General features: G+C 37.4%; 1 protein-coding gene across 2 annotated transcripts in view; it reads right to left on the minus strand.

Annotated features, from left to right (window-relative positions):
• The window catches only part of nfatc3a (nuclear factor of activated T cells 3a), a 54632-nt gene that overhangs the window by 17633 nt on the left and 18336 nt on the right, over positions 1 to 18663 (minus strand). For both annotated transcript variants that reach the window (XM_017418763.3, XM_017418764.3), the window contains exons 3-7: positions 14264 to 14426; positions 5432 to 5631; positions 4720 to 4892; positions 4241 to 4381; positions 742 to 797 (exon numbers count right to left, since the gene is read on the minus strand). In XM_017418763.3, coding sequence (XP_017274252.1) covers positions 742 to 797; positions 4241 to 4381; positions 4720 to 4892; positions 5432 to 5631; positions 14264 to 14426 — 733 coding nt within the window. The remainder of the gene's footprint in view (positions 1 to 741; positions 798 to 4240; positions 4382 to 4719; positions 4893 to 5431; positions 5632 to 14263; positions 14427 to 18663) is intronic.

The raw sequence follows: 18663 nt of genomic DNA on the forward strand, positions 1-18663 counted from the left end.
CATCAAAGTTAAACGAAATAAACATTTGAAATATATGAGTTTGTATGTAATGTATGAATATAATATACAAGTTTCACTTTTTAAATGGAATTACTGAAATCAATCTACTTTTTCATGATATTCTAATTTTATGACCAGCACCTGTATATACACTTCAAACTCACATAGCCTGGCTAAATAAATAAATATCAGCTTAACATAAGATTCTCATATAGCACACAGCTGCAAACCACACAATATAATTTTGTTTACAAGTTAATTATAATGCTGTGTGTATACTAGGAACTTTAATAATGAAATACATTTGTTTATACTGCTCTTCAAAATGTATTACAGTAAAAAAATGCAATCTTTTTCTATTTGCACAAAGAATTAAATTAAGCTTGTTTACACATCGTCTTAACAATTTTAAGTGCAGCATTAAATCTGACAACAAAATATTACTAATAAAAATTTTGTTTAAGCATCTTTTAAGACAACTTTTATGTAACATATCAGAAGTAAAAAAGGTAGGTATGCTAATTAGCCACGAGCTGTTTGTCTTACAATAAATACCACTGTATGATAAACACAAACCAATGAAAATCAAGATTTTAGGTGCTCTATTTCAATTCAAACAGACCTTGTTTAGGACCCTTATTTAATTTGAGGCCTGAATGAAACATCTCTAAAAAAAACTTTCTAAATATTATAGGAAGATTTGCTGGAGTATAAATAAATAATAAATAAAACTCTACTTACGCCTTGAGTTTTCTCCCGTATTATTTTTGCCTCAACTTCCCACTGTGGTCGTCCATCTAAAATGAGGAAAGAGAAACAAAAACAAACAAAAAAACACAAAGGTAAGTAAGTAAACCACTTACATTCTTGATGTTCTATGGGTAAAGTCTTTCATTGTAAACACAAAAAGTCCTCCACTGATTAAAAACTATATATCACTACTAACTTTGCTGAGCTGAATCTAGGTCAGAGATAATCACTAGTGACAACTGTCATTTCATTCCAGAGCAATATTAAATTGTAGTGCAACATTTTAACTAGCTTCTTCTATGAAGAGAGGCTCCTTTTCCTCCTTTTTTTCCCCATTTTAAAATAATGAATGCTGTGCAGTTTTAAAAGGCCCAGAAGCTCCAAATAGATCGTTTTAACAGCTATTAAACAGTAATCTAAAGTCCAAATATCCTGCTGTTTGTCTCATCTGGTTAGCATTAAGTCAAAAGAAATGGGATATTATATTTTTTCTAAAATGTTTTTTGAAACAGCTAAGCATCTATTCAAGTTTTCCAGCGAGGGATTTAATGATTTGGCCAGACATGTTAGAGGCAACTGTTTGAAGAGAAACAGTTGGGATGAAAACACTGACAGACATCCCATGTTGATGAAAAGGAAAAAAAAAAAAAAATCACAGTATTCACAGAAGAATAAACATTGTTTTCAACTGAAGGACCAAGTAGCCTCGCAGCTAAAGGGAATAAATTTACAGCTGCCTCTTTTATGGTGCTTTCATGTTGCATCAAGTATATTTTGCAGCTGCACGGCCTCTTCCACAAAACCGAAGGATTCCCCCTCCCTACCCCCAATTACCACTGTCAAACATCTGCAACATCTCTGCAAGGACGCCTTGTCGAAATGAAGATTCTGATGGAGTCTGTTCAAATGCAAGTCCCGTTGAATTTAAGCTCTTCAGCTTTCTACCAAAACTCACTCAGCTGCAGAGGTTAGGTAGGTGCTCTGATCTTACCAGGAAATTAAGCTTAGATGTTGTAATCCACTGACACATTAGATTTAACCCTAAAGAAAACATCTTATTAGTGAAGATAGAGCTTCACATGTTAATGACAGTTTTTTTTCCTTTTTCTTTCTGTGAGCAATGACCTTGACAGCTGACAGCAGTGCATTATTGCTGCGCAGCTTGTTGACATTCAACAGGCAGGAGCAAGGGCCCCACATGCTCCGTCAGACAACAAGCACCGACAGGAGCCTCATACCACAGTCAAACAATAACTCAGATCATCAAACCAGCCTTCTTTCTCTCCATTCTAAGGGGAACAAGAAGGTGCCCTCTACTGAGCTAAAAGAATAAACAAAAAGGTAGGAAAAATAGATCTTTGTAAAAACACAATCCTATAGCTTTTACAACACCAGCGTGCCCCTGTTAGTCACTCTTCAAGGTAGACACGGCCTTAAAAGACAAATCCTTTGTATAAACATTCATGCTTGTAAAACTGAAAGACTTCTACCAATTATGGACTTTTCAATTTCAGTGCATGATGAACTTGAGGAACTTAAATAGTTAGCTTTCGAGGGGAGGTTTTCGGTAAGAATGCATGTGCACCTACTCCTGAAGGAAAGGTGACTGCTGGAGTGGTTTACATTTCAATCCACAACCAGCATGTGCTCAGGCTCACACCACATCTTCTCTTTCCTCATAATTTATCTCATCTTACTGCGTAAAAACAACGTCAATAAACTGAAATAAGAGTTCCCCAAATCAAACATATACATTTAGTAGTTTTTCCATTTTTTTCTTTTTCTTCAAAGATTTTTTTCTTTTTCTTTTTCTTCGCAGATTATAGGGAGGAAAACATTCAAGGTCGAAGAATCAAACATTATTACAGGGATTAAAACATCAGCTTTTGGCAAATATATTATTTTTCATTAGAGCTTAGTGCACGAACTGCTAAGCAGATAGAAATATTTTAAGCACCCCAGTAAAAAGTGCATGAAGTTAAACTTGTGTTTTCAGTGCTTCTGAGCGAAGCACTCAAAAGTGAAAGTGCTTCGCTTTTCATTGCGGATTGAACAAAATGTAACCTGAGAACTGGTAAATTTGTTTTTATTTTTTTATGCAGCAGTAATTCTGAACCATGCAATCATTTCTGTGTATAAGCAGCAGTAGGCCGGTCTCTCTCGTTTGCTGTGAATCTCTTTTCATGGTTCAGTTAGGAGATACTGTACGGTAGAAACATGTTTGTTAATACATCCCTTTCTTTTCTTTCCTTACTGCTTTTTAATTAGTGTCTTTCTGCAGCGATGCAGATTAGTTCTAATGTCGGCAGTCATTTACACAACCCTAATGATTGTCACATTCCCCTACACTTCTAGACCTTTTCTGCCTCTTCCACAGGCACAGAAGAGGCCCAACATTTTCCCCAATCCAAGATATGCCCCTCCAAGGTTTCCACTCACAACTTTTTTCTTCCATGCTTCACCAGCTAAGCCTGAAAAAGACTCGAACACATTCCTCCAGGCAGATTATTTTAACTGTAAACCCCTAAAGCATGACACTTGCGAACAAAGACAACACCACTCAAACTTGCTGCCATGTGTGAACTTGAATCTCGCTCCGCTTTACAAAAGTACCTTGGGCAGGTAGGGACTGGTTTAACAAATGCTATTCATTTAAAATTTCCATGCAGCATGAGCACTGTTACAGAGTGGCACTCAAAAGAGGAAAAAGATAGGACAACAAAAAACTGTGGCTTAAAACAAACGGGGTAAATGCCAAAGGGTGTTTAATTAAATTGTCACCCTAGCTACTAATCAACAAATACAAACAAATTTTAAAGCAACCGTTGAGATCTTTTGAGGTACTGTTTTGTGAAAGGGTTATGAATAATTAATATCTTTATCGAACTAACTGGTTGAATGGCCTCATTATAGAAAAACAGAAATTGCTTATAGCCAGAGTGATGAACTAATGTCCCATCCAAGTAGACCAAAGACCACTTCTGGTGCAACCTATGCAAGAATAGTATAATATTTCTGCCACAAGAGCCATGCAATACAAACGTAATGGTAATGTAAAGATAGTTTAAATAGTTGTTTTAGTGTAGTATGAAGTAAAATAAAAGAAAGTCTTGAGCTTGATAGTATTAACATAGATCCATGTTCTCCTCCCTGTTTGAGGTTAGAGGGCTTAAACCTGTTCCTGATGACAGTATCACAAACAATGCATACAAACCAGTCCCTACAGCTAATTTAGAATAGATAACTTACTAGCACACATATCTTCAGTCTGTAGGAGTAAATAGGAGCACACACATGCAAACTCCAAATGGAAGAATCGGTTAGAGAACTAAGTTTTGAGCAACTTGATGAACTCAAGGTGACATTTGATCAAATCTGTCAGGAACCATTAAATATCTCTGCACACACACACACACACACAAGGTATATAATGTTCCTGTAAAAATCCATGTGGCTCAAGGCAAAGCTGCTGCTCAGATACAGCTCTTACCAGGGCCTTTCTCCACGAAGATAACCTTGGACTCTGGGAAGAAGTTGGAACCAGTGATGGCCATCTCCTCCCCCCCAGTGACCAGACAGCTGGTTAGGCTGGATTTCTCAACCTGGGGCAGCTCTTGTGCTGAACGCTGGGCTGGGATAGACACAGAAAGGTGAACAATTCATTTAACATATATTCTATAGCACTATAAAGGGTGAAAGCACTATAAATGCATGACTTTCTTCTAAAAATATATATATTCTCGTTGATTTATGCATCTAGAGGTGCTGTAAATGTATCCATGTCTTCTAACTTTTAGATAAAAAAACATTGAAAGAATTTACTTTAATAGAATTTATGTCTAAACAGCAAGTAAACATTTTTAGTATCTCTGACATATTACAGATTTTATTATGAAGTCATGTAAGCATAAAGCTTTCATTAAAATTTTTCATCCTTTTCACAGCTTTCTGAATGATGCAGACACTCACAACACTCCACAGGAATGGAGGCAGCCTGCAGCGACAGCACCTTCCCGTTGGGCTGAGGGATGTGCACTCGGAACACCACGCGGACCCGCGTGTTCTTTCTTCCGATATCCGTTTCCCCCTTCCGCAGCTCAATGTCTGAGTTCCGCAGTTTAAGTATGCCAGCACAGTCGATGCTGCAAGGTAAAGGGAAAATAGTTGGCCCCGTACAACACTGTCAGGATGGTAAACATCTTAGACATTTTTAAGTAGTTCTTGTAAAAGCCAAGGAGTGATAAAAGCAACCCACAAGCCCAGCAGGGGATTGGCAATGAGAACCGGTGTTGTAATGTTGAATCACAGACTAAAGATGCACGTGAATATGATTTATTACAACCATAAATAAGCAAAAAAATCCCTACTAAGTCCATTTCTATAAATTCCATTGTAAATAAACCCACGTTTCATAAAATATAATTATTTGACTGTTATAGGTCATGAATACGTTCATAAAATCTGGTTCTATGCTCCACTGGAAATCCTCAACTTTTCCTTTTCTAACCAATCTTGCCGTTGGTTTAAATAAGGAACATCATTAAATTTCCTTCTGAACATATTGCATCTGTGTATAATTAAAAACTTAGTCATTTTCTTCAAGATGGGGTTTCTATTGTGGTGGGAAGCTCATAATGTCTGAATAATGTGCCTCTTACAGGGTTTCTGGCATGACACCTACCTGGCTGACATGTTGTTTTCAGGAAGCAGAGGAATTTCGAGAACTTTGGTGCCGGAGACTATGATTTCTTGGCTGGCCGTGGCTACAGTTTTTCCAGTGATGCGGTGCACCTGGTAGAAGGCGTGCGGCCTCAAGTAACGATCATCTGCTGTTCCAATGAACATCTGTAGGTTGACAGGTTTCTCGCTGTAGCCAATAAGCTGAGAAATGACAGTCAGGAATAGAAAAGAAAACAAACAAACAAAAAAGGAAACAGATGTGAGTCCTTGGATTCCAGATAATGAAAGGCATGAACAGAAGAACACTCTACTCACTGCAATGTGTTTAAAGGGCTTTCTTGTAGGAAAAAGGTTAATTTGAGGGTGTTGTGATATTCTTGGAAAATCATCTGACATTTTAGCCTCCTATTAGATTGACACTTGTGTTTTTAACTGCTAAATGTTTCCCTTTAAAAAAAACTTTTAATGGAAATCTTGTCAAAGGAAAACCATGCTCAACGTAATTATCTCAAAATTATATTTTTCATTTAAACACTCCAGTTTACCAGAAAACAGGCTTATTTTTAAATATAAACTAAAAGTACGACCCTAAACTCATTCTGTGAAAGCTCAAACAGAAAGGAGCATTTCATAGTTTTTTTGTGTGGTACAAAAGTTGCTAGTATAAATGTCGGCAGCATTTTCAATTCCAAAGATCCCTGTGTGCAAAAATGGTTGGCAATGAGCACTAAGCAACAGTTGTCTTCTCAGGTTGTTCCTGAGTGCTGGCACATTGGTCTCTACTCAGAGGAGAGAAGCTTTGATGAAGGAAAATGTTTGCATGTTGGGTGAAGACAAGGATAAAATGGAAAGGAAAGCAGGACCTTTCCTCTTCAGAGGGAAGGAACAAACACCCGACCACACAATCCCACCTCTGTTGTAATGTTGTATTTGGCAGACTCCATGACGGCAGGATGGCATCCCCCCACATTCACGCAACCACCATACTGCTCTCAAACGACCACACCCCCAGTTTAGACGGAGGGCAGCTCATTGAGGATAACAGAGAAGAACGGGGCCTTTCATTGCTGTTTCACCGCCGTGACTGCAAAGCTTCAAGCTCACTATGGGCGCTGTTCTCCCTGCAGGTTTCTGTCACACGCTCTTGTGTCGGGGTTTGGTGCAAATATTTGGTGCATTGAAGGACAGAAAGGTGGCAAGCTTGAAATTTGCCATTTCCTGTTTCTAGACACAAATGTATATCTCTAATTCTAACAAGAAGCTTGTGGTGTTCTTCAGCAACTCCCTTCAGATTTTCTCACCTGTTGCTTCTGAGACAAGAACTAAGAAATGCAAAAGGTACAAATGCAAAAACCAAAGTTGCTGAAAAGCAGAAATATGATGTTTGTGCTTCAGGTTATGTGAAGAATTCAATTAATTTGAGAGTCAATCAGTCAAGTATAAGTAAACTGTGATGCTTTCTGATGGTTTCTTAGACATAATGCATTTGGTGACACAGTGATGTGAAATTTGTGCAGGAAATAAAAAAATATCATAAAAGCCTTCCCAATTTCTCAATGACATATTTAAATGAAAAATATAAATGAACATGTAATTGCTAATAGCTAATACCAAAAAAAAAAAAAAGAAACTTACTGGCACCACAAATTTTTTTTTTTTCTCCCCAAGTATGTCTTTAGTATGTCTAGTAGTTACTTTAGTTGTGAATTGGCAACATAAATTTGAACTTATTTTAATTTCCACAAACTATTTCATTGTTAACTTCTTGCTTTGAAGCTAGAATTACATTGATAAACAAGTCTTTGCTTTTTGTAGCAAAAAAATCGCTTCCTTGAGGTAAATTGGCACTCCCTTAACCACATCCTCTGAATGCGTTTGACTACAGCCTATTGATGGAATAATTAAACCACATAGCCAAATTAACCAGAAATTCAGATAACTTTTGGGCGTGTCTAAATGTTAGCTGACGTGAAGAAGTGCAGAGTGAGAAATGAGGGTGAATTAAATCTAAACCTACATTTCTGAACTTCCACTAAACGATTCTTCATTCAATGAGATAATTGCACACGTTGCTTACCCCAACCCTAGTGTGTGTGTGTCTGTGTGAGAGTGTGTGTGTGTGTGTGTGTGTCCACAGTTCAGGCTAAATCCATTCTCAGACCCATGTGTTTTTCAGACAGGATAACAAGAGTTAAAAAAGTGTCTGAATTGGAGGAACGCATCCAGGAGAAAGGACAGACAGTGTAAGGAAGGAAAAAAAGAAAAAGCTTCAGAGGAATAAATTGAAGTAGCACAAAAATAAAATTCAAATTGTTGAAATTAATGTTTAGATTCATTTAAAATGCTTGTTTTGATTTTTAAAGCAGTGTCATTTTAATGCTAACGTTTCACTTTCAACTACTTTAACTGTTAAAGCTGAACATGTTTTACGGTTTGCACTTCAGAGTTAAATTTCTGGTTTTGCCCATGATAAAATCTCACAAAATCCACACTTGTAATAAAAGGATTTCCCATTATAGATTTATTGCCTCCAATACTGATCCGAATCATTATAGAGAATTGTCCAGTACCAAGTCTTGATTTGATACTTGCCTTTTTCTACATGACACAGATGTAAACAAAACTTTGCGAGCACCATAAAGTGAATAAAATCATGTCTGAGGTCCTTCTGCAACGCAGTAAGGAAAACATTTGCTACAGCTGTTCCAAGTTTAAGAAAAGAATGAATCATATAATTAAAAAAAACAACTTTCCCCTTACCTGAAGGTATAAAAAAAAATTTCACAGTTAAAAGTAGATGTCAGGCCCTGAGGTACGTTTATTAGTTGTTCAAGCTTTACATTTACAGCTTGTCATTTCTACACTTTAAGCTGTCACCAGTAAATAAAATGTCTCTTTCTAATTGGCACCTTTATCTCTGGCATTTTCCAAAGGGATCTTATGCACGGAAGGAATTTGTTGCGGAGCCAAAGAGTTGACAATCATATACTCTGCAGCCCAGAAATCTAGTTAAAATGATCAACTGGGAAAACCTACAGTAATTACTGGGCCAGAAAAAAAGGCATCAGGTCTGCAGTAACAGAGAATCAAACAGAACTTTATGTACAGCCGAGTTGATTCAGTCAGTCTGTCTTCCTCTGAAAAATATGTTTGTCTTATTCAGTTCAACTTAAATGTATTCAATCTGTTGATCTTGCAGGAATCATCAGAATGATGTGTTATACTTAATAAAAAATAAATCTTTATCGTTTTTTAAGTAGTATGGTTAACTACACCACAGAGGACATATTTGCATCTTGAGTTCAAATAATGGGTAAAGCTCTACTTGCAAATAGCAGGCTATGTAAACAGGCACACGTGATCCCGTCACTGGAAGCTTCTCTACGTGTATGCACACGACACGCAACACGGCACACACATCCTTGAGTTATTCCACATTCCTGAGTTAACACTCCACCACCTCCTAAATCTAAGGTTAAGTGTGAAATACCACAGGAGGGTGATCAATGCAAGTTTTACACCTTAACTGTCTGCGTTCCAGAAAGCCTTGAACCTGCCTGGTAAGTAAACAAGCACATCAGGCCTGATAGAAATCTGTTCTTATATTAAACCACAGTGACATTAAAAACGGTCACAAGACCCCAGGCCCGTGTTCGCTGAGGCATGTAACCAACTTCTGACTTCCAGCATCTGATTGTGGATCAAGTTTAGGATAAACCCTTTCCCTTAAAATAAAACTGCTGGATATGGTTACATACTCACCTTCCACTAAATAAAGTCCCCACTTATTTTTGGCCTTCATCTGTTCCACTGAGCCAGTAATAAGGCTAGCAAGCTGAGGGGAAAAACATGCCCCAGCATTGCATACATACATAAATGGCCTGCAGGCATATCCAAGTCAAACACTTAAGCTTTTGTTTAGAACCCATAAATAAAGAAATAAACTGCAGATTAGTGCTGTTTCTATATAATTAATGCTGACATCTCTGAGAGGTACAGAGAGCATCACCTCTACAGCAAAATGATACCCATCTTCACCAGCCTTTCATCATGCGTTTCTCTTTTTCACAGCATATAGTCTTGTTTTAATTTTGTTTTTCCCTTCAACCCAGTCTCCTTTCCTTCCAACTCGTTTCCCTTTGTCACTCTCTCCTCTCTGTCCCTGTCCTCGCCTCTCACCTTCCTCAGCTCCAGCCCTCTGCCGTAACATGACACTTTCTCACAGCGAGCGCCTGACTCTGCTAAGTTGTTTCCCTGTGTTGCTCCCCTGTTGCCATGGTGAGACTCCCTGTGTGTATGCAAGTGCGTATGTGTGTGTCAGAAGCTTATAGACCTATGTCCGTGTAGACTACGGTCCTGAAGCCTGTGTACGAGAGCTACAGAAAACTGTGGATTTAAGCATACAGAAAACCGGGTTCCTTGAATACATGTGTGATGAGCGAGAGAGACAACAAGAGGGTGTCTGTTGATGTGTGTGTAACAGTCTGGTTAACAAGTGTGTGCAACAGATGTAAAAACAGGAAAAATGGTGGTCAAGGTCACACGAGGTCCCATTTTATCTCGCAGTGGTTTCCCTGGTGTGGCACTGTGGCACCATGGGATCTATGGACACACACACACACACACACACTTGCTGTTTGCCCAGCACACCAGGGAGGGCAGTGAGAGCCAGGGGGCTGGTTGACTGTTTGTTTAAACAAGGTCAATACATGCGCACGCTCATGCACAAACTGACACACACACACACACACAGAAAGGTTTACTGTATACAGCATGAGGGCTGTATATGGCCTTGTTAGACTAGTCCACGCTCAATTCCTTTTATTCCCATTCTGTCCTCCCTCACTTTCATACACACCTCTCTCTCTCCCCCTCACCTCTTCTCAACAACTGTTTTTTTTTTCTGTGTGCAAAGCCTGATTACCACAAATGAGAGTCAAGCCTCCAACATGTTTACATCAAATAGAGCCCTGGAGCAAGACAACATTAGGTCCAGCCAGTTCACATAGAGTAAACTGCGCAGCTCTGCAATGTTATATGCATTCCCCTCCACCTTTTTAATAAGTCTAGAGAGTGTGAGTGTAAAAGAAGACCTGACTAGGTATTAAAAAAAAGGTTTTGGTAGGTTAGAGTAAGAACAAGTCTGAAGGTAGAGTACAGACAAACAGAAGCAGACAGAAAATGGTTTATCGCTGCTGAGCATGAGAGACCGAATAACAGGCTGAAACGGGCAGTAATGAGGTCATGGCCGTGCATTCAAGCTCTGGAATCAAAATCATTTAATACATCCAAGCTGGTGGAAATAAGGTTGTGGTGGAAGGGGACTGTTGTTTTAGCTTTCAGATCTTCATAACCAGACTCCATAGCTTCATTTTGATTTAATAACTGCAATAACAGGTTAAAAGATTCACATACATTTTCCCTAACTCGTGCTGCAATAAGTAAAATTTTACATTGCGTTTGTGTGCACTTGTTTTGCCTTCATACCATGTCGTGAATGTGTAAGCAAGTGCATTGGTGTCTTTGCTATGTCTGTCCACTTGTTTCTGTTGGATCTGACCGTCTCTATTTGTAGCCAAATTTGTAATACCAGAGGGGCTCCTTATATTTGTGTGGGCACAGCAGCACTCAAATAAGCTGGTTAAATATGTCCAAGGATACCTCAGCCTTCAGCCAGAGAGGCTTTGGACTTATATGTCTCCTAGCAACAGGTGTACCGATTAAGGCCTGCAGCTAGTCCCAAAGAAATGGCTAAAACAGCCAGGCACAGATGTAGCCATTTTGTAGTGTATGTTTATATTATAAAGTTCAAATTGCTGGCAATTAAATAATATTGACTACAGTTTGATCTAAGCACTTCAGCCTAAATCTGGAGTTCTGACAAATGGTCCTTAGGTCTAAAGATAGAACCAGAGAAGCTGGTCCTTATAAACAAAGAAGAGAGCCTATAGTAACACTACTCTGTTTTTTACACAGTAACCAAATAAGCCAAACAGGTTACAATTACATCCGCTCCACAGCTTAGACAATTTTGTTTTTCTGTTGACTAAGCAGCTCAGTGGTGCACTAATTTTGGCCTGGTCAAAAAATGGAAGTCATCATTATGTCCAGATGGCAGCTATGGCATCATTTGGTGACATAACACCACCAGAGTCAAAAACTCAAAGAGTGCAAGAATTCTCAAAGAGCACAGAGAATGTGGATTCTATATATATAAAAAAAACTTGTAAGTGAATCTCAAAGAATTAAAACAAAACTAAACCTTACAAGTACAGTTTGCTTTAAATGTGAAGTCGGTAATTTATTTATTTTAACAATGATCCAACTTTATAGTTAATATTAGATGAATATATAGTGCTATTGTGACCTGTCTTGATACAGTAAAATCATGTTTCTGTGTCTATATTGAAAGAAAGTGTTTCTTATGCTAAAATGATTAATACCATTATTAAGAGAGGTGATTAATTTTTAATTTGATACATAAACCATCAATGAAAAAAGAAAAAATGAGTACATGAGTGATTCTTAAGTTTTTGGTGCAGAAATATTTAGATGACATGTGACATATAAAATGAAAATGTATTTAAAAAATAATAATTTCTTTGACTTGGCACTTAGCCCACTTTGGTTCATATACTCCAACTCGCTCACCCACACATTTTGGCTGCGTGCACAGAACTCTGCAAACTGCTGATGATGATAAGCAAACGCTATGTGTGCTCGTGTCTTGATCGCTCTACCTACTCTGTTCGTGAAAAAAACACTGCTGTTTGTAAACTTGATAATGAAAGTCTTGAGAATTCTTTATTTTCACCAGCAGTAACAGTAACATGCCTCTTACTTTCAGTAATAGATGAGAAAAAGTTCCATCAATCCATGCAGCTATATCATTTTAAAGACATACTTAAAAGTAACTGTGTAGAAATAACTGTGTGCAAAATGAAATAAAGAATATAAATATTAATAAACCTCTCTTTTGGAGCCAAAAAGCTGTGTCTACTCTAATATATTTACTATATTTACTTCCAGGGCTAAACTTGAAAGTACTGCAAACAAAGTTTCAGCTTGGTTTGAAACCAACTTTGAAACTGCCTTGTTTGACGCAAGACAGATTGTCTTCAGTCACTTGCTACATCAAGAAAAGTGCTATCCCCAAATAGTTTCCTCCGGGGATGAGAAATGAGGGCAAGCATGGCAAGTGCTTGGTTGAAAGAAAAAAAAAATTGACAGTTAAATTATGCATTGTCACATATGGTAGGATTGAGTCTTGGTCTAACGGAGGTAGAAATGGTTAATGATTGGCCTGAAGGGAGCCTGCATGACTGAATGTATGAGGACATAGAGTGTTTCTAAAGCAACAAATGGCAGAAGTCTGGACGTCCTTGTTGTTTTAGGAAATTTTGTGTCCACAGCTGTTCAAGTGTTGTATTTTATCTCACTTGTTAAATCTTGCATAATGTGCATAATCAGCAGTGCCTGAGTTCACCTTATGACTTATCTACTTCCCATCAACAAGCAGTGGCAACACATCCTCCCAGCACCCAATTAAAAGTGCTTACACACAAAATTGTTCCAACAATGTCAGCAATGAAGACCAGCAATATGTAGAAATATATATTTTTTAAAAATCTAAGTTGCAAACTGTTTTAGTTTACAATTCAGTTTTTAGTTGTTTTTTTTTTTTCAAACAGTCCCAAAGTCTACAATTTGAAAAGATGTCATAGATACCACTGCGGTACATGTAGGCAGGTCTGAAAAATAAATAAATAAAACTATGATTCCTTCAAAGAATTCATGTCACCCACTACCTTGCATACCAAATTTTTAAACAAAGATCTTGTGTGATTTGTTAGCACTCAATGTGTTAGGGGTGAAGCTACAACTACACCAAACTTCAGCTCTAAATCTGCAAAACTGACGGAGTTATAGCCATATTTGTGTTTGATAAGATTGTTCAGCTGCACCAACCATTTTCAATTAGGTAGATAAATAAAGTCACCCAGTTGTAGATGTATATTCAATGATTACTTTCCGCATGTTTCATTAAAATTCATCCAAAGATTCATGAAATATTTTGCTAGCAGACTGACAAACAAATACATGCACACAGACGGATACAGACAATACATGAAACCATCCTTCTTTCATGGAGGCTGATAAAAATACATTGAGGTCAGTGGGTTGTATGTTGGTATCATGTTGGCTGACTGGACTACTGACCAACTTGTTGGTCTAAATTCAGCCATTGTTAGGTTCTGCAACAGTGGTTATGAAGAGGCACTAGGCCTTTGCTAAACCACACGTAAAGAAACCTTGTCACTAGGATTTTAAAATATTCATCAGACTGAAATCTTCTATTGCTTGTTTTTTCTCGCTCTTCTCACCTACACTGTCACAAGTGCTATCAAGTGACAGAGCAGCTGACTGGGCTATTGTCAACCTGCCTGCCTTCTCTGCCTGTTAAAGCAAACGCCAGTAGGCTGACTAACACACTTGCTGTAGGAAAGGATCTGTGTGATGATATTTGAGCTCCAAAGCTAAATTTATATATTTATATAGTTAATTGTTTAACTTACTGTAACAAAGATGATTCATATTTCTGAAAGACAATATTGTGTTTGAGTGATTGAAGGAATGTAGATTGTGCTTGAATGCAGCCTCTTTTTCTGATGAAGACTTCTGGGTATAATATGAACATTTATGCAGATGTCAAAGCAAAAAAATCAAGATAAAAAACAAAAATCTTGCATTTGGGTAACATTTGTAAAGTCTGGGCAAAAACAGGCCCAAACCAACAGTAGGAAAAATATATATTCATGTACATATATGCTACCTTGACGATTGGATGGCCACCAGATGCTGCTTTGACAGCTCCCCGGCTGCCTTCAGTCTCATAGTGTGCACGGTGGTGGGCCTTTGGTTGCACCTCGATCTTCAACTCATACTGTCCATACTGGCTTGGCAGTGGCCAGTCTAAAGGAGGCAGTGAGGAGGTCCTGAGGAGGAAGAGCCACAAGCGCACAGAAAGGTAGAGAACATTAGTTTTGTAAATAAACTCTGAGAGAAAACAGTAATGTTCAAAACATATGATCAAATTACTAAGAACACACTGGAAGAATATGGCTGTAGAGAAATTGTAAAAATTCAAAAACTAAAAAACTGAATTTTGTCATTGCTTTAGAAAAGAACATTCCTGGTAAAAACTACAGAAGTTATGATAAATAAATCATGAATAAATACATAACCATACTATTCTGCAGACAACTTAGTCCTTGAATATTATGTTGTAAAGCCAAGCAGAACAGCGTCTTCCTAACTCGTAGTTTAAGACCGCAACTTTTTTTTTAAGCTACATGAACGCACCAAAAGATTTGAAAATTGGTGTTTCCCCCTTCGAAGACTGATGCTTTAACATGGTGGTTCAAAATGTAGTATGCTTTGTCCCATTAGACAGTGAATCACTGGAATGCCCACTTGCATTCGCTTTTTTCTTTAACCCAAAACTTACAATAGGTCAAGTTCAGACAGTGAGAGTGAATCATTCCCTGTGGGGAATTTTTCTTTCTGACTCTTTACCGTTTAAATGTGTGGGTCAGAGAATGGGTTAAAGGACAAGTGTGTGAGTTAGACAGTACATAAATTACTGTGTCTGGGTCTGTGTGTATTTAGCACATGTGTATGTTTTATGTCCAGGGCATCACAGAGGGGTAGTATTGTGTGTTTTTCCTCAGTGCCTCTCTTTTTTTTTTTTGGTTATCTGAGTAGGCCACAATCATATTTGAACAGCTGCACTCAAAAATAAAACACTCAATAGCGCTCTCCACAGAGAAAAACCGGGTCCCTCTATTTGAGTGCAGTAGATCAGTTTCTTCTCAACCCATTTTGTTTAATGACATCAACAATTAGTACTAAAAAATCCTAACCTTTTCAGTTTAATGATGTATATACTGCTGCTGATTAGGATTTATTTATACATAACACAAGGATAACAAATATAGAGCAAAAATATAGAGTTAAAAAAAATGTTTTTTTTATTATATTGTGTAATAAAGAATAACTGGAGTTATGGTAAATATAGCTAAATAGTTTAATAAAACACAGCACTAGCCTGATTTCTACGCCGTTTATGGTAATACCCTTAATAATGTCATCATCTTATAATTCATTTAAATGTTATAAAAAATCATTTCTAGAGCATAACTAATCTGTAGGTAAACCTTTATAAAACTTTGTTTTCTTACATGTAAATATATATTTATATTTTTATTTGTTTGTTTATAAGCCTGATCTTTTTTATCTTGTAATGCAAAAGGGGATTTAAATTGCATTATGTACATTTTTCTATATATCATGATTGTGTAGACAATTAATTAGGTATAATTAAAAAGGGCCTATAAATCCCCACGTGTCTATATAACCTCCCGTGTCTGTTAAATCAATTATGTCTGATCTTTACCAACCAGCTGTAGCTTGGTGACTAACTGCCTAATATTAGTCAAGTTTCCTGCTGTCAAAGCAGCTCAGATCAGACAGGTCCGATTGATTTGATTTGATTTGATTTGATTCACTTGGTTTTTTCCAGTCTTGTAGACTGACACAAAAGACACGAAATAACGCATTTTGAAATACAAAGCAGTTTCTCAGGTATTTGTAAAGGTTCTGTACAACTAAATAAGTCATTGCATGTAATAAATCCCAAATTGCTAGAACAACCTTGCAGATTATGCAAATCACATTTGATCATAAACAAAAGACAGAGTTGCAATAAAGTGCAATTTAACTCTGGGACTTGATAGTTTTGTTTCCATTTTCTTTTTCTGTTAAGTAATGTAAGAAATATATAATTTTTGTCAATCAGTGAATGTTTAAATTGTCTGATTTTCAATTTCAACGGCAAAATAACTTTTATTACAGCAAGTAACGCTTTAAAATCAAAATGTGAAGACACTTCAACAGAATAATTGTAGCTTTCAACTTCTTGGGTTTTTATGTTCGGTCATGACATAACCACCAAGGAAGTGTGGGCTTGCATGGCTGCAACAGTAACAAGATAAGAGGACAGAGGAAATATGAGCTTTTGACAGAGAAGGAAAAGAAGGGTGGACTATGTCTTGACATCATGTAACCTTTCTCAAACATCTAGATTAGAGTTTAGGTTAGGCCAGTTACTTAACCCCAACCTTAAATTGGTTAACCTTGTTTGTTATATGAATGTCCAATCACTATATTTATTTTTTTATTTTTTTTCACAAAGCCAAACAATTTTTTTTTTCTAGCAAAACATACTTATGACAGCTTCTGGGAAGTCAGTACGACAATTCTGTCTGACTCACGGCACACCATTAAGCATTCAAAACCCATCCTTTAACCAATACAATTATACATCAGCAGAATAAGATTACGTCTGCTGATGCCAAAAGAATGTGTCTTTCATCCCAAGAAGTACAGTACACCATTAATTTTCATGCATTTTTTCTTTCGTCACAGCAATTTCCTAATTGTCAAATTCTATCCCAATTCCTGTTAACGGACTGAAGCTGCACATGGCCCGCATTTAGCAGTAAGTACAACTGACAGCTCAAGTAAGGCTTCTCAGGTGCAGAAATGTCATCATTTTATTATTATTGGGAGCTAAGGAAGTTAGGCATGAGTCATTTTTTGATGTAGCAAGGCCCTGATAATCATTGTCCAATTTTCATCTTATTCTCTCCAATTCACCCATTCCACCTGGCCATCTGTGAAAAAAAAAAACACCCCAACGCACATGCAAGCGCAGGCAACTCAACACCCTCTTCCAAACGGGGCTTCAGACATTCTGACTTTCCTCTGTACAAGTCCCATCTGCTGTCCTAACTGTGGGAGAACACATTCACTTACAAGGGTTCAAATTCGAAGATTAAATTATGACTCATCATAGATCTGACCTTGTTTTAGTCTGAACAGTGTTAGGTCTGTGTGAGCAAGCATTTGTGTTATGTCTATGGATCTGTCTCTGTGTGTGTCGGGGTGCGTGGGTGTGTGTGTGTGTGTGTGGTTGCCTCTTTGCCATATGTGCCCTGTGCTGATTTACAGCACCAGGGGCCAGTGCACACAAACAAGGTCTCATCTTCATCTGCCACACACATTGAAGAGCAGGCTGCCAACTTGTTCTGCTCTTGTGTGTGTGTGTGGATTTGACAAGTGTGTATTTGTGTGTCTTCCTCTACACACACAGCCTGAAGTTCCCTCATAAGAGAAAATACAAGGCAGTTCCATCCACCAACAGAATTATTCAAAAAAGTAACTACTTGTCATCAAGACAGTATCTTTAACCCTTCTCTCTCCTGCATCGAAAAAGTTTTTCTCTTCATGACAACTGACACTTTTACAAACATTTGACTCCAATTTTCAGCCTTGATCTAATAAGCGTTTTCAATCTTGCTCTGTGGAGAACGCATTGAAATTTCTCTAAGTCACAGATTCAAAATGCTAGTTTTATCTGAATACCTTTCATTCCTGTCACCTCAATGTGAAAATCTTTGGGGCTACTTCATGTTTTGTTTTCTATTTCTTGTATATTTGTAAGAACTGTACATGTCTATGCCCTCATAAACCTGTACGGAGTCTGTTCTGGTTGATGCCTACTTTGTATAATCTCTTCTTNCACTGCTTAAAGAGTCTTTTTCTACATCACATATGCAGAGCTGTCGGTCTGGCAATTCAAAAATATATCGCTATAGAAAGATGGCTTGTTGTCTCTCATCTTTCATTACCTCCTCGTTCACAAACTACAGCCTCAAACCAATCAAAAGAACCTGGTACCTTTTCTCATTATTACAGACAGTCAGCATGCTTTTTTTGCACAATCACAAATGTTTGGGTTTGTGTGGCAGACAGCAGAGGGACCTGTAGAACCCTTATGAATATGTACAAATTACAAAATTTACATTGCATTTGCCTTGCAGTAAAGCAATTGTGAATTCCCTTAAAAAAAAGGAAGAAGTCTAGAGTTACATTTAAGCCATCATCATGTGATGAGTCTGTTGCACAATTCAGCTCTGAAGGAACAATTAATGCTGAGAGGCACAAACAGGTTTTGAGGCAACATATATACTGTTCACATTTGTTCCTATGATGCAACCATTTATAGATGAATGCAAGAAAAAAAAGGTCTTCATTTTTGTTTTATCAGCAATTTTTTTATAGCAATTTTATTTTTAAATATTATTTTTTGCAAATTTGCACAGCATGCAC

This window comes from Kryptolebias marmoratus, linkage group LG15 (assembly GCF_001649575.2).
Source record: "Kryptolebias marmoratus isolate JLee-2015 linkage group LG15, ASM164957v2, whole genome shotgun sequence".
In the NCBI taxonomy this organism is placed as follows: Eukaryota; Metazoa; Chordata; class Actinopteri; order Cyprinodontiformes; family Rivulidae; genus Kryptolebias; species Kryptolebias marmoratus.